The sequence below is a fragment of the Gracilinanus agilis genome, chromosome 4 (assembly GCF_016433145.1).
Source record: "Gracilinanus agilis isolate LMUSP501 chromosome 4, AgileGrace, whole genome shotgun sequence".
In the NCBI taxonomy this organism is placed as follows: domain Eukaryota; kingdom Metazoa; phylum Chordata; class Mammalia; order Didelphimorphia; family Didelphidae; genus Gracilinanus; species Gracilinanus agilis.
The window spans coordinates 491806785-491824921 of NC_058133.1; the positions used below are offsets into that span (position 1 = coordinate 491806785).

An 18137-nucleotide genomic window follows, 5' to 3' on the forward strand; every position below is an offset into this window, starting at 1 on the left:
GTTGCCACATTAGATTGAATAGCTCACCTGGTATTTCACAGCCAGTGGATGTCAGAGGCAAACTTGAATACAGATCTTCCTGACTAAGTCTCTATTCTCTACAACAGGCTGCCTCTCTAATTAGAGGCTCTGGCACATGAAAATGTGGCTACTGAGCCGACTTGGTTTAATTAGCATTTTTTAAAGGATCTACCCATTTCCCTGATAGGCAGTGTATGTCCATTTTGTAGAAATGCAACATGTTTCAGCATCATGGGATTGGAGTTGGAAGGAACCTCAGAGGCCATCTACTCCAACTCTGTCATTTTATAAATAAGGAAATTGAGACACAGAGCATTAACATGATTTACCCAGGCAGCAAGTAGCAGAGCTGGGATTTGAACATGGTTCCCCCGCTCCAAATCCAGTGGTCTTTACTATCAGCGAACTATGTAATCAGGGCAGTGACCCTCATAGAAGAGATACTCTTCCTTGAGAAGAAAAGGCTAAATGGAATAATCTTTTGATGACTTCCTTCCCTCGTGAGAAAATTGCCTGGTAAATGTTTAAGACTCTAGGCAGATGGGCGTGATTTTTATTGGGGAAGAGGGACAAAGAGAAAAGCTGTTCTCCTCACCACCCAGAAAACCTTCTCCTTGTCTCCTTCCCATGGAAATGATGCTTTCCTTCCTTTCGTCTTTTTCAGACACTAGAGGAAGAGCTGTTTGGAAATAATGAAGAGAGCCCAGCCTTCAAGGAATTCTTGAGTCTGCTGGGAGATACCATCACACTACAGGATTTTAAAGGGTACATTTTATTTTATTTGTATTTATCTCATTTGGTTTAATAGCCTCTTCACTTCCCAATAAATACTTCCTCCGAGAGCTGTTCCTTGGAACAACAGGTTTTAAAAAGAGGAGATGGAGGGAAGGGGGGAGCTAGGTGGCTTAGTGGATTGAGAGCTAGGTCCAGGGATGGGAGGTCCTGGATTCAAATGTGGCCTCAGATGCTTCCTAGCTGTGTGACCCTGGGCAAGTCACTTAATCCCCATTGCCTAACCCTTAACACTCTTCTGCCTTGGAACCTTTCACAATACTGATTCTAAAACAGAAAGTAAGGATTTAAAAAGGGGGGTAGCAATTCAGCAAAATTAGTCAGCATGTATCAACTAAATCTGACAGCATGTGCCCTACTTGACACCCAGTGTCTCCCAACGCGAGAGAGAGAGAGAGAGAGAGAGAGAGAGAGAGAGAGAGAGAGAGAGAGAGAGAAAGAGAGAGAGATTTTCTCATTTCTTCTTGGGACCCAGGATTAATCATAATTACACAGTGTTCAATTCTCTCCCCCACCTTGGTTTTTTTGCTTTTCATTTGTTATAATCATCATATAACATTGTTTTCCTGGTTCTGTTTACTTGACTCTGTATCCATTCATATAAATCTTCCCATGCTTCTCTAAAGTCATCTCCTTCACTACTTATCAAAAGTGGTAATCAATTACAGTTGGGTACCACAATTAGTTTAGCTATGCCTTAATATATGGGCATTGAAACATATATGCTAATAAAATGGACTTCTTGGGGTGCAGCTAGGTAGTACCAGACCTAGATTCTGGAGGAACTGGGTTCAAGTCTGGCAAAGATACTTCCTAGCTGTAATGACCCTGAGCAAGTCATTTAAGCCCAATTACCTTCCCCTACCTCCCTTCTGCCTTGAAACCCATACTTAGTACTGATTCTAAGACAGAAGGTAAGGGTGTTTTTTAAGAAGTGAGGGGATGAGGATCTGCTTGGTTCCTATTAACAAAGACCAGGAGAAGAGTTAGTGAATGTCCTACCTAGAGCCAGCACACCTTTGGCCAAAACCTGGGTGTTCAACTTGGAGAAATCCATTTTGGGGACTGACCTAAAATATCAACCACCCAAACTGGGTTGATTGTAAAACTATAAGCCCCTGATGCACTTACCCTGTTCTATCTCTCTTAGAGGAGAATCAGCATAGTGGAGGGATAGAACATGGGGCCAGAAGTCAGGAAGACATGAATTCAAATTTGACTTTAGGTACTTACTAGCTTTGTGACCCTGGGCAAGTTACTTTAACCATGGCCTGCCTCAGTTTTCCCATCTGTAAAATGGGCATGATACTAGTAACTACCTCCCAGGGTCATTGTGAGAACTAAATAATACTTTTAAAACTCTTTGCACAATTCTTGGCACATAGTAGGTACCTAATAAATGTTAATTTCTTTTTTTCATGCCAGAAGGCAGGAGCAGTGATGACCTCTAAATGCAGGAAGCTCAGAAATCATTGATGACTAATTTCAGAATGTATTCTAATTCTGTCATTTCACCCCAGACGGGAGTCTTTGTGATTCCTGTTTGTGCTGTCAGAGAAAGGAGAAGCGTGATACTGAAACCTGAGAGAATCACTGCCCCTGATTTAATTTGGCAAGAACTGGCTTCAGGTGGCCCCCAAGCTTGGTTGATTTGGCCTGTTTTCTGGGTGGCACATAAGTGCTGGGCCAGCATTTGATCCAGTCCTCAAAGAGACCTGCCAGCTCTCCACCATTAAATGAACCTGGCTAAGTCTAAGGAATGAAATCATAAGATGTTACCATTAAAAAATTTTTTTTGTCAGTAGGATACAGAAGAAACAACACTGGCCTTGGAGTCAGAGGACCTGTGTTCAAATCCTACTTGATGCTTTACCTGTGTGACCATAAGCTAGTCACTTCCATTCCCCAGGCCTCAGTTTCCCTATATGTTAAATGAGAAAGACTAGACTAGAAGGCTTAAGTGCTGCCTTCTAGCCCTAGGCCTCTGGAGAACACAAAACTGAAGATAACCTTAAAAAATATAAAGTACTCAAACTAATGAAAAACCGAATAGAGATCTTAAATATTCTAGACTCAGAAATGGAAATAGAACTATATAAAGGAACTCCCAATGCTGTCAAACTTCATACAATTAGTATTGAGAGTCCACAAATTATTCTCAAAAACAGACTTAAGAAAACAGTCTATGTGCTCAAGATTTCAATCAATAAACATTTATTAAGTGCTGGGGATCCAAGAGTCGAAAGATGTTCCCTGCCTTTGAAGAGCTTACAGTCACACAGGGGAGAAGGCACAGAAACAAATGTGTACAAGGCAAGTTAAAGGTGGGAAACTCCTTGGGGTGGAATCTCCCTCCACCAATATATGTGGCAACCCCCACTGTAACTTACAGAGCAAAAGAACTGCTGAGGTTCATTGATGTTCAAATGATCTGTTAATTAATTATGAAGCACCTCCTGCTTGCCAGGCACCAGGGATACAAAGACAAATAGGAAACAATCTCTCTTCTCCTAGGAGTTTATATTGTGACAGGGCAGAGACCATGTACGTGGATAAGTAAATACAAAGTAGATATAAATTTGGGATTGGAGTGAAAGGGTTGGAGAAGCCCAGAGTCCCACAGCTAGTGTGTTTCACAGGCAAGACTTGGAACCACATCTTCCTGGCTCCAAGGTCAGGACTTAATTCAATACAGTTCTGTGATTCTCCTAAAACAAAGAGTTGGAAGGGACCGTCTTGAGGCTCAGAGTCCATCTAGACCTGTGTTGGCGAACCTATGGCACACGTGCCAGAGGGGGCTGCTCCTCTCCCCCTCTCCACCACACCTGAGGACATTTCTCGTATCACCTGCTCCTCTGCCCAGTAGCCCAGTGGGAGAGCTTCCTCTCTCCCCTGTCTGGAGTAAGGGGGAGGCTCACATGTGGCATGAGGGTTACAGTTTGGGCATTCAGTCTAAAAAGGGTCTCCATCACTGATCTAGACCAACATCTTCACTTGACAGAGGAGGAGACTGAGGCTCAGGGAAGGGAAGGGACTTGACTTTTTAGTGGCAGTACCCTGATCTCCTGACACTCCAGCTAGTGCTCCTCCCATACACCACACCATTTCCTTTTCTCAGCCTCATTCCTTACAATCAAGTACCCAGGTCCAGTTGGATTTCATTTTCTTCAAGAAATGAACATCTGCCTAAAGCCTCACTGTACTCCCCATTCTCACTCCCAGTAGCCAAATAGCCCTAGCCTGATTCTCCCCAGTTTTTCTTCATGTCAGAGAATGCAATTCCCAAATTACTTCCTACATTGCACCATTATGATGATGACAGTAATGATGACAATGATGATAACTAGCATTTATATAGTGCTTCAAGGCTGGCGGAGCCTTTCACATGGTAATTTCATTTGATCCTCACAACCTTGTGAGGATAGGAGCTATTATTATCTCCCTTTTATAGATAAGGAAACTGAGTCAGGGAGAGGCTAAGTGACTTGCCCAGGATTACACAGCTAGTCAGCATCTACCCAAGGATTTGAACTTTTGAGTCCCAGAAGGTAGGGGCCATAACAGAGATCTGCCCAATCTTTGAGGTAGGCACTTGGCTCTGCTTTTGGCAGGGGGTCTACAAGTGTCCAGCTGTTTACAACTGCAAATATCTAGATAGGTGGACAATATTGTATAACTATACCCTAAGTCTTGAAAAAGAATTTTTGTATTTTTAAGCAACTAATTTGTTGCTTGAATTTCTGCAAGTCTGGTATAGGTCTGCTCTAAAGATATTTCCCATCTGGTTTTCCCAGCTAAATTAATTCCAACCCCTCTGTTCCTCTCTCTTTTTTCTCTTATCTTCTCTGCTCCCATTCTCTTGCCTCTCCTTGTCTCCTCTCATTTTTTCTTCCCATCCCTTATCCCTTTTATCTCCTCTCTCCTTCCCTTCTTTCTCTCATCCCTTTTATCTCCTCCTCCCTTCCCTTCCCTCCTTCCTTCCCTTTTCTCATCCCTTTTATCTCCTTTCCCCTTCTTTCTCTGGCCTTCCCTTCCCCTCTTCTCCCCTTTCTCCTTACACCATCTTCCTCTCTTCTCTTCTTGTTTCACTCATTTGTGGTATCAGAGATAGGACCCTGAACACTGGATTCAGATAGATTTTTATGTGCCCTTGGGCAAGTCACTTAACCTGTCTGTTCCTCCGTTTACTCCTCTTCAAAATGGAAATTGGGGCTAGGTTTGGGGTATTGAACTTGACGTCTATAAGTCCATTCCAGCTCTAAAAATGATGATCCCATCATATTTCCTCCTCTATCTCCTTTGCTTCTTTCCTTGACTCTCATCTCACTCCCCACCCCTGCCTTCCTCATCCTCCCTTCCTCTCAGTGTAGGGAAGAGAATGCTGGACTTAGAATCAGGAAGTCTTAAGTTCAAATTCTGCCTCAGATACTTACTAATCTATGTCACCCTGGAAAAGCCCCTTTGCTTCTCTGTGCCTCAGTTTCCTCATCTGTAAAATAAGAGGGTTGGACTTGATGGCCTCTGGGGTCCATTCTATTTCTAAATTTATGATTCTGTAATTCTTTCCTCTCTTCCTTCCCTTATTCCTTTTATATTCTCTCCCTCTCCTTTCCCATGTACTTGTTTCCTCCATATTTCTCCTTCCTGTCCTTTTCCTACTTATTCCTCTCTCTTCTCTACCCTTTTGCCCTGGCCTTCCTCCTCCTTTTTCAGTCTCTCTCCTCTCCCCTCTCTGGTTCCCCTTTCCTCACTCTCTTCCTGTATCCTCTCCCTTCTCTTCCTTTCACCCTTGTCCTAGATTCACTCTCTCCATGCCTCTCTTTCTGCCTCCTCTCCTTAGTCCCCTCTTTTTCTCTACTTCCAATGTCTTCTCAAGCCCTAACATCTCTTCTTTTCCTCTGTTCACCCCTCCACCCCTCCCTGTGACCATGTCCCAGCCCTGCATCATAGGAGCATCGATTTAGAAATGGAAAGGATCTAAGAAGCTGTCAAGACCAACCACTTTATTTTCTATGTGAACAAACCAAGGCCCAGAGAGATTACATAACTTCCCGATGTGGGATTTGAACCCAGATCTTCCTGCCTCCCAATTTTAGTGGCCTATCTGCCGCTCTCTGAGGGGCATTAGGCCAAATGGTCGGGTTCCCTCTGCTGTGCTCTGTGCCATTCATTCTGTGGTTCTCTCTCCTGCACCCTCTTTTGTTGACAGTTTCCGAGGTGGCCTGGATGTGACCCATGGCCAGACTGGGTTGGAATCAGTATACACTGTATTCCGGGACAGGGAGATCATGTTTCATGTCTCCACAAAGCTACCATTTACGGAAGGCGACGCCCAACAGGTAACCGGCTTTGTGAGGAACGTTCTTGGGAAGGGGCACTCGGGGTGAAGGCGTGTGTGAATGGGGTTTGGGGACTGGGGCTGGCCTTGGAAAGAGGCCCCTTGATCTCATCACCTAGTTTCATTAGCAAGTCACATTTGTGAGCTCTTTGTACTATCCAAAGAACTCTCGTCTACATACGCCTGTGGCCCCATTTGATCCGCAGAGTACAGAGTAGATAGTCATTTTCTCATTTTATACAAGTGAGGAAACTGAGGCACAGGAGAGTAAAGTAACTGAAACCTTAGAAGTCACAGAATCAGAGATTCCGAACTTCAGGGGACCTCAGAGGCCACCTAGTCCAACTCTCATTATACAGAGAAGAAAAAGGGGTGACATTGATGGCCATGTAGTGTCGCTCAGCATTACTTGGTCTGCCCAAGCCGTAGCTTTCATCTGTGGGCGTCCTTCCCTCTGTAGGTTGTCCTCCCCATTAGAATGGAAGCTCTCTGGAGACCCAGATTATCTTACTTTTACACGTGTGTCCCCAGCACCTAGCATGGCACCTGGCACATAATGGGGGTCCAGAGAGCCTAAGTGATTTTCTCCAAAGCCACGGAGGTGGCAGCTAGTAGGATTGCTGTTTAACCTGTCTGTTCCTCAGTTTACTCCTCTTCAAAATGGAGATCAGGGCTAGGTTTGGGGCAGTAGTTCCCAAACTTTTTTGGCCTACTGCCCCCTTTCCAGAAAAAATATTACTTAGCCCCCTGGAAATTAACTTTTTAAATTTTAATAGCAATTAATAGGAAAGATAAATGCACCTGTGGCCATCACCGCTCCCCCTGGATCCCTGCAGCACCCACCAGGGGGCGGTGGCACCCACTTTGGGAATCACTGGTTTGGGGGTGTTGAACTTGACCTCCATAGTCCATTCCAGCTCTAAAAACAATGATCCTATCATGTTTCCTCCTCTATCTCCTTTGCTTCTTTCCTTGACTCTCATCTCACTCCCCCACCCCTGCCTTCCTCACCCTCACTTCCTCTCAGTATAGTGAAGAGAATGCTGGACTTAGAATCAGGAAGTCCTCAGTTCAAATCCTGCTTCAGACACTTACTAACTGTATAGTTGGAAAATCTTGAACCCCTGAAACTACATTACCCAAACCTCCTTTCTGTATTACCCACAATTCCTTTTGCCTTTCGTATATGTGCCTGATTACGTGTTCTGTATATAGTTTGGGTTCGCTCTGCCAGGCTTTCTCTCTTCCATGTGAATTGAACGTTCCCTGTGTTCTCTAGCTCTCTAGTTAAATATTAATAAATCTCTATAAATATTATACTTTGGAGATATTGAATATTAATTTTAAAGTCCACACTAACCTACGTCACCCTGGAAAAGCCTTTTTGCTTCTCTGTGTCTCAGTTTCCTCATGCCAATTTTCCTATACTTGGTCCACTCGAAATCCAGAGTTCTCCCCTTTGTGGTTACTGCCTCAATAGACCTGGTCATAATTAGAGGGGAAGAACCAGGGCTAGAACCCTGATTCCCCAATGCCTCACCCAGTCTCCTTTCTGTCCCACAAATGCCCCTCTCCCACTGGAAAGCTGTTCCAATTATCTAGGGCAGGGCCTTCAATTCTGAGCTTTCCCTCTCTTGTAGGAATATTCCAACTTGTTTATAGAAAAAGAAATGGATGTTGGGGACAGTAAGCGTTTAATCAGTTTGCCAAATCATAGTTCACACTTTGTAAATGGTTGGGAAATGAATGGATTTAGCCTTCCCTTACCTGGAGAAATGGAGGTACCATCTTTGCTTTCAAGACCCTGTGGCATCACATACACACACACAATCTCTCTCTCTCTCTCTCTCTCTCTCTCTCTCTCTCTCTGTCTCTCTCCCTTTCTTTCCCTCCCTCCCTCCCCCCTCTCTCCCGCCCTCTCCCTTTTCCCCTTTCTTTCTCTCCCTTCTCTCACCCTCTCCCTCTCTCTCCCTCTGTCCCTCTCTCCATACAATCCATCTTTCCAATATTTTGATTCTAGTGGTCAACATTTTTCCTTCAAGGGCAGTTAGGTAATGTAGTGGATAGAGTGCCAATCCTGGAGTCAAGAGGATCTGGGCTCAAATCTGGTCCTATATAAATCCTAGCTGTGTGACCCTGGGCAAGTCACTTAACCCCAATTGCCACTCTTCTGCATTAGAATTGATACCAAGACTGAAGATAAGGATTTTAAAATATTTTTTTCTTACTTCAGCTCCCAGGTAAGAGCTTGCCTTCTTCTTCTTCACAGGGCGCTGGGATTGGCAGCTCCATCCCTAGCTGTCACTCCAACATTCATCCTGCTCTTGGCCTTTTGCTCCTTATCAGTCTCTGAGAGAGCCAGCAGGCTTGTGCCCAACATTGGCATCATTTGTCTGCATGCCAACACTGGCATTCCAGAGCAGGGAGCCCAGAGAGTGAGCACAGATGTAGAAATGTAACCACAGTGCCAGCCTTCCTCTCGGGGAAAAACATACATATACAGACACCCGAAACTGGCACAAGAGAAAATGATTTGGCTCCGAAATCAATACTGAGTGTCCCCAAAACAAATGAGAGCATCAATGTTGTTGCTTCCAAAAGGGCCTTCCATCAGAGTTCACCTACAGTCATTCATTCCCTATGGCCCACCTCCTTACAGAGCCAACCACCGTCCCCAACTTACACAAAGGCCCTCCGCCATTTTCCCAGCTTTCCAGTCTTCTGAGGACCCTTCCCCGACAGATGACCTGCTCTCTGTTCCTCTGAACAGAACCTGATTGACTAAATCCCTCCCCTGTACGTTTCTGGATTCCTTCTCCCCCTCCTCTAGGCTACCCTTCCCCCTTTATCTCCACCCAGCCATAGCGATGACTTCCTTCAAGACCAGAGAAGGGCTCACTTCTTCTAGGAAACTTCCCAGATGGTTTATTCTCTCTGCTCCCTCTTCCAATCACTTCTTGGCTCGGTGCCCTTTGAGTCCTTGGGATTATGGAGGTTGCTTCTTCCATTTCCTCAAATGGTTTCTTGGGGGAAAGTGTTCTTTTTCCCACATGGATCCCAAGCACAGGGAGCAGGGCATCTGTTTAACTTCATATTCCTCTCAGGGACTTGGCATAGGACTTTCTGCATAGTTCCCTGCCTGGAACAGGGACCCTCTCAACTTGGACTCCAGAGACCATTCCTGCTTCCTCCAGAGAACGTAAACCCCTCAACTTTGGGACCCCAGCTTTGGAACTGAGCTGTCCCAGTTGGCGCATGAGTCAGTACAAAATCACCTGACCTGCTCTATGTAGCCTACCCCAGACCATCCTTCACCCCAGTTGTTCTTGTTTGCCCATTTTAGTCATGACCAACTCTCCATGACCCCATTTGGGTTTTTTTTGGGGGGGAAAGATATTCCAGCTCATTTTATAGATGAAGAAACTGAGGTAAACAAGATTTTTTTTTTAGGTAAGCTAGTATCTGAGGCCAGATTTGAACTGAGAAAGATGAGTCTTCCTGACTCCAGGCCCAGCATCCTATCACTTTGATACCTAGCTGCCTTATTCAACCCAGACATCTTGCCATCTCTTCCTGCCTCCTTTCCCCTTCTACCTCCTGCTTTCTCTGCCTTTCTGTCTCTGTCTCTATCTCTCTGTCTCTGTATCTCTCCCTCTCTCTCCTCTCTCTCCTCCTCTCTCTCTCACTCACTCTCTCTCTCCTCCTCCTTCTTCTTCTCTCTCTGTCTCTCTCTGTCTCTCTGTCTCTGTCTCTCTGTCTCTGTCTCTCTCTGTCTCTGTCTCTCTGTCTCTGTCTCTGTCTCTCTCTGTCTCTCTGTCTCTGTCTGTCTCTCTGTCTCTGTCTCTGTCTCTCTCTGTCTCTCTCTCTCTTTCTGCGTTGGTCTGTCTCTGTCTATCTCTCCCACACCCTTTCCCTTTCTCCCCAGTCAAATCAATGCTACCATTACTTATTTTTTTTAAAACCCTTAACTTCTGTGTATTGGCTCCTAGGTGGAAGAGTGGTAAGGCTGGGCAATGGGGGTCAAGTGACTTGCCCAGGGTCACACAGCTGGGAAGTGTCTGAGGCCAGCTTTGAACCTAGGACCTCCCGTCTCTAGGTCTGACTCTCAATCCACTGAGCTACCCAGCTGCCCCCCTACCATTACTTCTAAAAAGGGTGTGATGATTGACTGCCATGTGGCATCACTAGGACTCCCCAAGCCATAGCTTTCATCTGTGGGGCACCCTTCGCTATTTAGGTTGTCTTCCCCTATTAGAATGGAAGCTCTCTGGAGACACTATGTCACTTTTATATATGTATCCCCAGCACCTAGCACGGCACCTGGCACATCACAGCGATAAATAAACGCTTATTCATTCATTCATTCATTCATTCATTCATAGTTGGCACTTAGTAGTCACCCCTTAGACACTTACTGGCTGTGTGATCTTAGACGAGACACTTAAATTCTCTGGGCCTTCGCTTCCTCGGCTGTAAAATGAAGAGATTCGACTGAGGAAGCTCTGAGGTTCCTTTTCGTGCTCCCTCTGTGAGCCTATGAAAGCTGCCGGTTGGCTTTTTTCATTTTTATTTTGATCATTTTAGCCACTTCTAAAGATGGGAAGGGAATTTCTCCAGAGAAAGGAGCCCCCTTCTCCCTAGGTCCCATTGCTTCTCTGAATCCCAGGGCTGCAGGGCTCAAGCTTGGAGTTGCTAATTAAGAATTTCCTGGACCAATGTGCCCCATTCACCCTCCTTAATTGGTTCCGAGGAGCTCTGTTTATGCACACTCAGTCCCACAATCAATAACATCACAAATGGCTCCTTCCCTACCTTTTCTGGACTGACTCTCAGAGGAGTTCAGAGCACGAGGGACTCTCCTTATGCTTGGAGAACATCTGGATTGACCCAGGTGTGCAGTATCAGGGTTTTTAGTCAATAAAGTAGAATGTGCTTATAATTTGATTAAATTTGACAAGCATTTCTGGAGTGCCAGGCCCGTTGCTCAGAATTGGGGGAAGATACAGAGCTTAGTATAGGCAGCTAGATGGCACAGTAGATAGAGCTTTTAGCCTGGAATCAGGAAGAACTGAGTTCAGATCCATCCTCAGATATTTACTAGTTGTGTGACCCTAAGCAAGTCATCTAACCTCTGTTTCCCACAGTTCTTTCAACTGTAAAATGGGGATAATAATGGGCATTACCTCCTGCAGTTGTCATGAGAATCAAGTAGGATAATAATTTTAAAGCTCTTAGCACAGTACCTGGCATGTAGTAAGCACTTAATAGAAGTGTGTTCCCTTTCTCCCCCTTCCTTTAGCTAAGAGATGATCTTTTTTTAAACCCTCACCTTCCATCTTGGAGACAATACTGTGTATTGGTTCCAAGGCAGAAGAGCAATAAGGGCTAGGCAATGGGGGTCAAGTGACTTGCCCAGGGTCACACAGCTGGGAGGTATCTGAGGCCGGATTTGAACCCAGGACCTCCTGTCTCTAGGCCTGGCTCTCAAACCACTGAGCTACCCAGCTGCCCCCTAAGAGATGATTTTTTTAAACCCTTACCTTTGGTCTTAGAATCAATACTGTGTATTGGTTCCAAGGCAGAAGAGCAGTAAGGCCTAGGCAATTGGGGCTACAAAGCTAGGAAGTGTCTGAGGTCATATTTGAACCCAGGACCTCCCATAGACAGGCCTGACTTTCTATCCACTGAGCTACCCAGCTGCCCTCTGACTTTCTATCCACTGAGCTACCTAGCTTCCCCCCTAAGAGATGACTCTTGCCCTCAGGGAGCTTGTGGTTATAAGATCATGGTTTGGGGGCTGAAAAGCACCTCAGGGACCATCCATCTGCGCTCGCCTTCTCATTCTCCAAATAAGGAACTCATAAGAGAGGTCAAAGTGTCTTGCCTGCAACTGAACAGGCATTGAGTGGCGTGAGCAGCATTTGAAGCAAATCCTCTGATTCCAAATCCAGGGATCTCCCCACTGGCTAAAAGATAAAGAGCAGGAAGGGCCCTCCTCTGGTCCAGCCCCTACTTTAGAAATGGGATATCAGAACCAGGGCTGGAAGGGACTTGCTCGTGGTCACATAGGTGGTGAGGAGCGAGGCTGCTTCCAATTTCATCCTCCTTCCCACTGAAGCCCACTAGAACTAGACCGTCTTCATTCCAGTTACCACCAGCATTGGTCAAGGCACCATCACAGAGAAGGTGGCCATTTGGCTTTTTTCCTTTATTTTTTTCCTGATTCATAATAACAGCCAAACACGCTTGCTTTCATCTGGTTCAGCTCCAGAGAAAGAGGCATATTGGGAATGACATCGTGGCCATCATCTTCCAAGAAGAAAACACTCCCTTTGTCCCCGACATGATCGCCTCCAACTTCTTGCATGCCTACATCGTTGTCCAAGCTGAAAACCCAGCAGGAGAGACTCCATCCTACAAGGTAAAAGAGGATTGAAACTACCTCGCTTTACATCAAGGGGAGGGGAGTCAAAGCGGGATAGCCCTCAGCAATTCTGGCCAACTTTGGGTCCCCCGAGTTTGGGATCGCTCATATATTCACAAGGCACTATGGGGGAATAGAAAGACAAAAGACTCTTGAGGGCAGGTTGTACTATCACGTACCACCCAAAGCAACATCAGAGGGAGTAGAGAGAGTAATCTAAGAAAGGCTGGGCCAGCCTTCCATGCTAGGAATAACCCCACATTCATCTTGCATTTCTGACCCTTGAGTTTACAAGTAAGGAGATACTTCTCCGCACACTCCAGCTATCTTAATCTTATAGCTAGTGGTGGTATATATATACATATATATATATACTGGTGGTCTCCTCCACTAGAATGTACACTCCTTCAGGGCAGAGACCAGAATTTTGCCCTTCTGGTATCCTCAGTCCTATGTACAGTGATGGATGTGCAGTAACCCCAGAAATCACTTAATAAATGCTTGTTGCCCGATTGGTCCCTGGGTCATAGACCCAGCCTGGGGTTTAGAGCCTTTTGGCCCTTTGGGCTGGAGGTTTGCTTTCTCCCACCAGCAGCAGAGCATGTGTGTGGTGGGGGAGCTGGGATCCTCGCCAGAAATCCAATCAGCAGAGCTCACTGATCATTTCCTGAGGCTGAGCCCTGCGGTTTGGGTTGGGGCTGCCTGACCAGCTATAGCTCCCTTCCTCTCCTCCCCCTACCTTCCCCTTGGCATTGCCCTAGGTTGGCTCCTCCCCTCACCCAGCCCACCAGGCTCCTTGCATCTGGCCTACTTTGCAGCCCTGATAAGTTGGCAGGAAGCCAAGGCCAGGCACACGTCAGCAGGCGTCTGGGAATGGGAAAGGGCAGACTGTCCGCCAAGCAGTGGCCGACTCTCCTCCCTCCCCACACACTCCCAGATAAAAGGCAAGGAGGGCCATCAATAGGGAAGTTTGGAAAGGGGCACAAGAGAGAGATTCCAGTCTGGTTACGAGTTCCCCATCAGGTAGGAACCAAGCCAGGCTTTGCTCTATCTCTCACCCCCACCCCCATGTATTCCTAAAACCGGGATTCTAGAATTGGGGAGTTTCAGAGTTTAAAGAACCTTCCAGAAGGGCAGCTAGGCCAGTGACAAACAGGGCCCATGGACCTGCACCAGCCAAATGTCCTGCTGCTTCCTGCCCCTGCCCATCTGTGCCTGGGTAAGCTCAGCCCATGTTAACAAAGTCAAGGGCCTAGAGCCTAGCATCATCTGAGCTGGTTAACTAGTGAGTTAGTATGCTAACTATGTGCCAGACACTGTGCTAACCAGCATGGTCTGGTCTTTTGTATCATGGACTCCAGACTGGTGAAGCCCATGCACCCCTTCTCCAAGTAATGTTTTTAAATGCCAGCAAAAATTAACAAATTAATTAGTGGAGAGACAGACAGATAGATAGATAGAGGGATGGATGGATGGACAGATGGGGAGATTAATGGATGGATGGATGGATAGATAGATAGATAGATAGATAGATAGATAGATAGACAGACAAACGGATGGATAGATGGATGGATAGGTAGATGATAGATAGATGGGTAGGTGGATAGATAGATAGATAGATAGATAGATAGATAGATAGATAGATAAGATAGATACGATAGATAGACAAACAGATGGATGGATAGATGGATGGATAGGTAGATGATAGATAGATAGATAGATAGATAGATAGATAGATAGATAGATAGATAGATAGGTAGGTAGGTAGGTAGGTGGACAGACTTATGGACAGATAGAGAGATAAATGGATGGATGGATGGATGGATGGATGGATGGATGGATGGATGGACGGAAGACATACCGACCGATGGACAGATAGATAGATAGACAAACGGATGGATGGATAGGTAGATGATAGATAGACAGATAACTGACATTAAGGTTTACAAAGCACTTTATAGATATAATTTTATAATTTACAATGTTAAGTTAAATTTACAAAAACAATGCAATTAAAATTTACAGTATTTCATTTTATCTTCACAACTTTGAAAGGTTGAGGCTGCATTTATTATTTTGTGAACCTTGTCTGCGTTTCTAACATATCTAGCCACTGAGAATAATGGGGACGGCAAGTATGGCTGGATCCTGTAGCCCAGTCTGACTCCTAAGAAGACAAGTTAGTTCTAGCTCTCCTAATGGGGGCTGGTCAGGCTCATCATCTTTGCATCCAGAAGACAACACAGCCTTGCATGTCTCATACATCATTTCCCCACTGTATCCTGGGAGGGAAAGGAAGACTTCTCCCTGAAGGAAGTCATGTTGCTTGGCAACAAGGCTAGAAGGAGAAGTTGGGTTTCTTTGCCAAGGGAGGCATCACTTTCCAGTAGAGCAGAGGGGCTGTGTGCCCTCGGCCACACTCTTGGCTGAGAGCTGCCTCCAGCTGCCACGTGGGCCGACTGGCACTTCTCTGCTGGTTGGGCTCAGCAGCATGTGGGTGTCCCTGGTGGTACTGGAGCAACCACACCCACCTCTTGTTCCCTTTCCTTTCTCTCTCTCTCTCTCTCTCTCTCTCTCTCTCTCTCTCTCTCTCTCTCTCTCTCTCNTCTCTCTCTCTCTCTCTCTCTCTCTCTCTCTCTCTCTCTCTCTCTCTCACACACACACACACACACACACACAAACATTAAGACAGTTCAGCCTTTCCTACTCAAGTTCTGTTGATTCTCTACTTGGTTTCCCCATTATATCCAATACAAGTATACTTAGTGGAGAGAGGACTGGGCTATTAATAATTAATTATTAAAACAAATGACCTGAGAATTGCACTAAGAAGGACCTAGATTACATCCTACTTCAGAAGCTGAGTGACCTTGGGCAAGTCCCTTAGCTTGTCTGTTCTCTCATCCTTAAAAGGAACAGGTTGGACTCCGTGGCCTCTAAGATCCCTTCCAGCTCTAAATGATCCTGAAGTCTGGATTTGGAGAAACAGCTGGGACACTCAGGATCTCAGTGTCCAAGTTGGGTTCAGCTTCCTTTCGTGCCTTTTCTCCATCTCAGCGTGCTGCCTTTGCTAGCCCATGCCGTATTCCTCTCTCTCATGGAGTTTTCCTTCCACGCACGGGCTTTAGTCTCGGAGGTGCCTCTGCTCCCGTCCTCTCCACACCCAGCCCAGCCATCACTCTGACTTCTTTCCTCTCCGTCTCCTCCAGGCTTCCCAGATGATTGTGTCTTACGATGAGCACGAAGTCAACAACACATTCAAGTTTGGAGTCATTTATCAAAAGGCCCGGCAGGTAAGCTGGGGGTGGGGGTTAGTCAGCGCAATCTCGGTGGTATCTCACTGTGTCAAGGCCCATCAAGTCAGCAAGCGTTCATTAAGGGCCAGGCATGGTGCTAAGACTGAAGAATATTTTTTAAAAATCAGAAATATGGTCTCTGACTTCTAGGAGTTCATATTCTACTGGGAGAAACAACATGAAATATGAATAGGGACGCCTCTGTGGCTCGGTAGAAAGAGAGCCAGACCTAGAGACAGAGGGTCCTGGGTTCAAATCTGGCCCCAGACACTTCTTAGCTGTATGACCCTGGGCAAGTCACTTCACCCTCATTGGCTAGCCCTTACAGTTCTTCTGCTTTGGAACCAAGGCTTAGTATCATTTCTAAGACAGAAGGGAAGGACTGATTTTTTTTTAAAGACATCTACGGGATAAATTGGAGCTCACCTCAGAGAGAGGGCACCAGCCTTTGCAGGATTGCGGACTGGGAAGAGGCTCCTACAGAAAGTAGAATTTGAGCTGAGTCTGCAAGGAAGCCAAGAGGCAGAGAAACATTTCTGCTGTGAGAACCAGCCAAGGCAAATACCCAGCATGAGGAGGTGGCGGGTCCCGGGTGAGGGATGGCAGCCCACATTCTCCTCCATCCTTTCCATCAGACCTGTCCAGCCCAGTTTCCCTCAACACTCTTTCCTGCCACCTTCAAGCCAAGCGGGCCGATTGGCTGTGCCAGATCCCATTCTGTGTCCTCCCAACACAAGGATACTTGGAAATGGCCCGTGTGGGATAATGGAGAGGGGTGAGACCTGGACTTGGACCCAGAAAAGAGTCCTTGGTCAAGAGGACTTGACGGAAGTCAGAGAGGTGGTGTCAGAAGCAGGATTTGAATCCAGGTCCTCTGATAACAGAATCAGTGCTTTTGTCTGCCATATCCCGTAGATGGGATCATTGGATCCAGTCTAATTCTGCTGCAGAGCTCAGGAGAGCCGGGCTGCCTTGCTTGTCCTCCCACAGAGGTCACATTTAACGTGTAGGCAGGACACCAAAAGGAGGTCAGTGTTTCTCTGCAATGCTAATGGCGCCTGGGCCCCAGGTGGGATCCCTATAGGAGCCATTTAGCTTTAAGTAGAGAAAACAACAGCTGTTCCCTCGCTCGCTGTCGACTCCCCAATCGTGCCCAGCCATCTGATCGTGCCAGTGTGAACCATGGAACCAGGGCAAAACTGGGTTCCAGGATGTGGCTGAGTCAGCGTGACCCCATCCCCGTCCTAGCAGACACAGGACTTCTCGGGCAAAACCAGCTCCTCCTCCTCTCGTCCCACATAACCCTCTCCTGGAAGGTCTCCTATAGCCCTCCTCACAGTCTGATTGAGTAGGGAAATGCCAGGAGTAGGGGCAGCTGGGTGGCTCAGTGGATAGAGAGCAAGAGGTCCTAGGTTCAAATGTGACCTCAGACACTTCCCAGCTGGGTGACCCTGGGCAAGTCACCTAACCCCCATTTCCTCAGCCCTTAATGCTCTTCTGCCTTGGAGCCAATGCTTGGTATCTATTCTAAGGCAGGAAAGGGTTGTATCACTTTTTTTTTTAAACACAGGAACCAGGAGGGTCCTGTATTCAAGTCCTACTGCTGACTCTTGTTAACTCTGTGATTTCTGGCAAGTGAATGACTCTGAACTTTAGGTTGCTCATCTATAAAATGGGGGTGACAATAGTAGCATCTGCCTCACAGGGTCGTTATAAGGAGCTAATGAATGCCAAGTGCCCCGCAGAACACAGCTATGGAAGAGTCCTAGCTGACTCTCCAGCCAGCTTTAAGGTTCCTTAAGGGCCTGACATTCATTATCTCATGTGAGCTTCACAATTCCAGAATTGCCTCGGGGCGCCAAAAAGGTGAGTCATCTGTCCAGGGCCACCCAGCTGGTAGGCGGCTGGCTCAGGTGGGACAGAACCTAGAGCTTCCTGCCTCTGAAGCAGCAACCTTCACTAAGCCACAGCGCCTCTGCTGATTAGGGAAGCCCCAGAGACCGAAAAACATCTGTTATTCAGAGTATTATAGCTATTCACGTACACACATTTCTTTTCCTCCATTGGACTGTCAGCTCCTTGAGGGTAGGGCCTGGTGCTTGTTTGTTTTCCTCCCATAGTGCTTTGTATATGACAGGTACTCAGGAAGGAAGGAAGGGAGGGAGGAAGGAAGGGAGGAAAGAAGGAAGGAAGGAAGGAAGGAAGGAAAGAAGGAAGGAAGGAAGGAAGGAAGGAAGGAAGGAAGGAAGGAAGGAAGGAAGGAAGG

The 18137-nt window shown here is 46.4% G+C and overlaps 1 protein-coding gene across 1 annotated transcript in view; it reads left to right on the forward strand.

Moving 5' to 3' along the window:
* The window catches only part of RAP1GAP2 (RAP1 GTPase activating protein 2), a 186746-nt gene that overhangs the window by 134530 nt on the left and 34079 nt on the right, over positions 1–18137 (forward strand). The window contains 4 exon segments of the mRNA XM_044675606.1: positions 604–786; positions 6023–6152; positions 12417–12572; positions 15785–15868. Of these exon segments, the coding sequence (XP_044531541.1) occupies positions 604–786; positions 6023–6152; positions 12417–12572; positions 15785–15868 (553 nt within the window).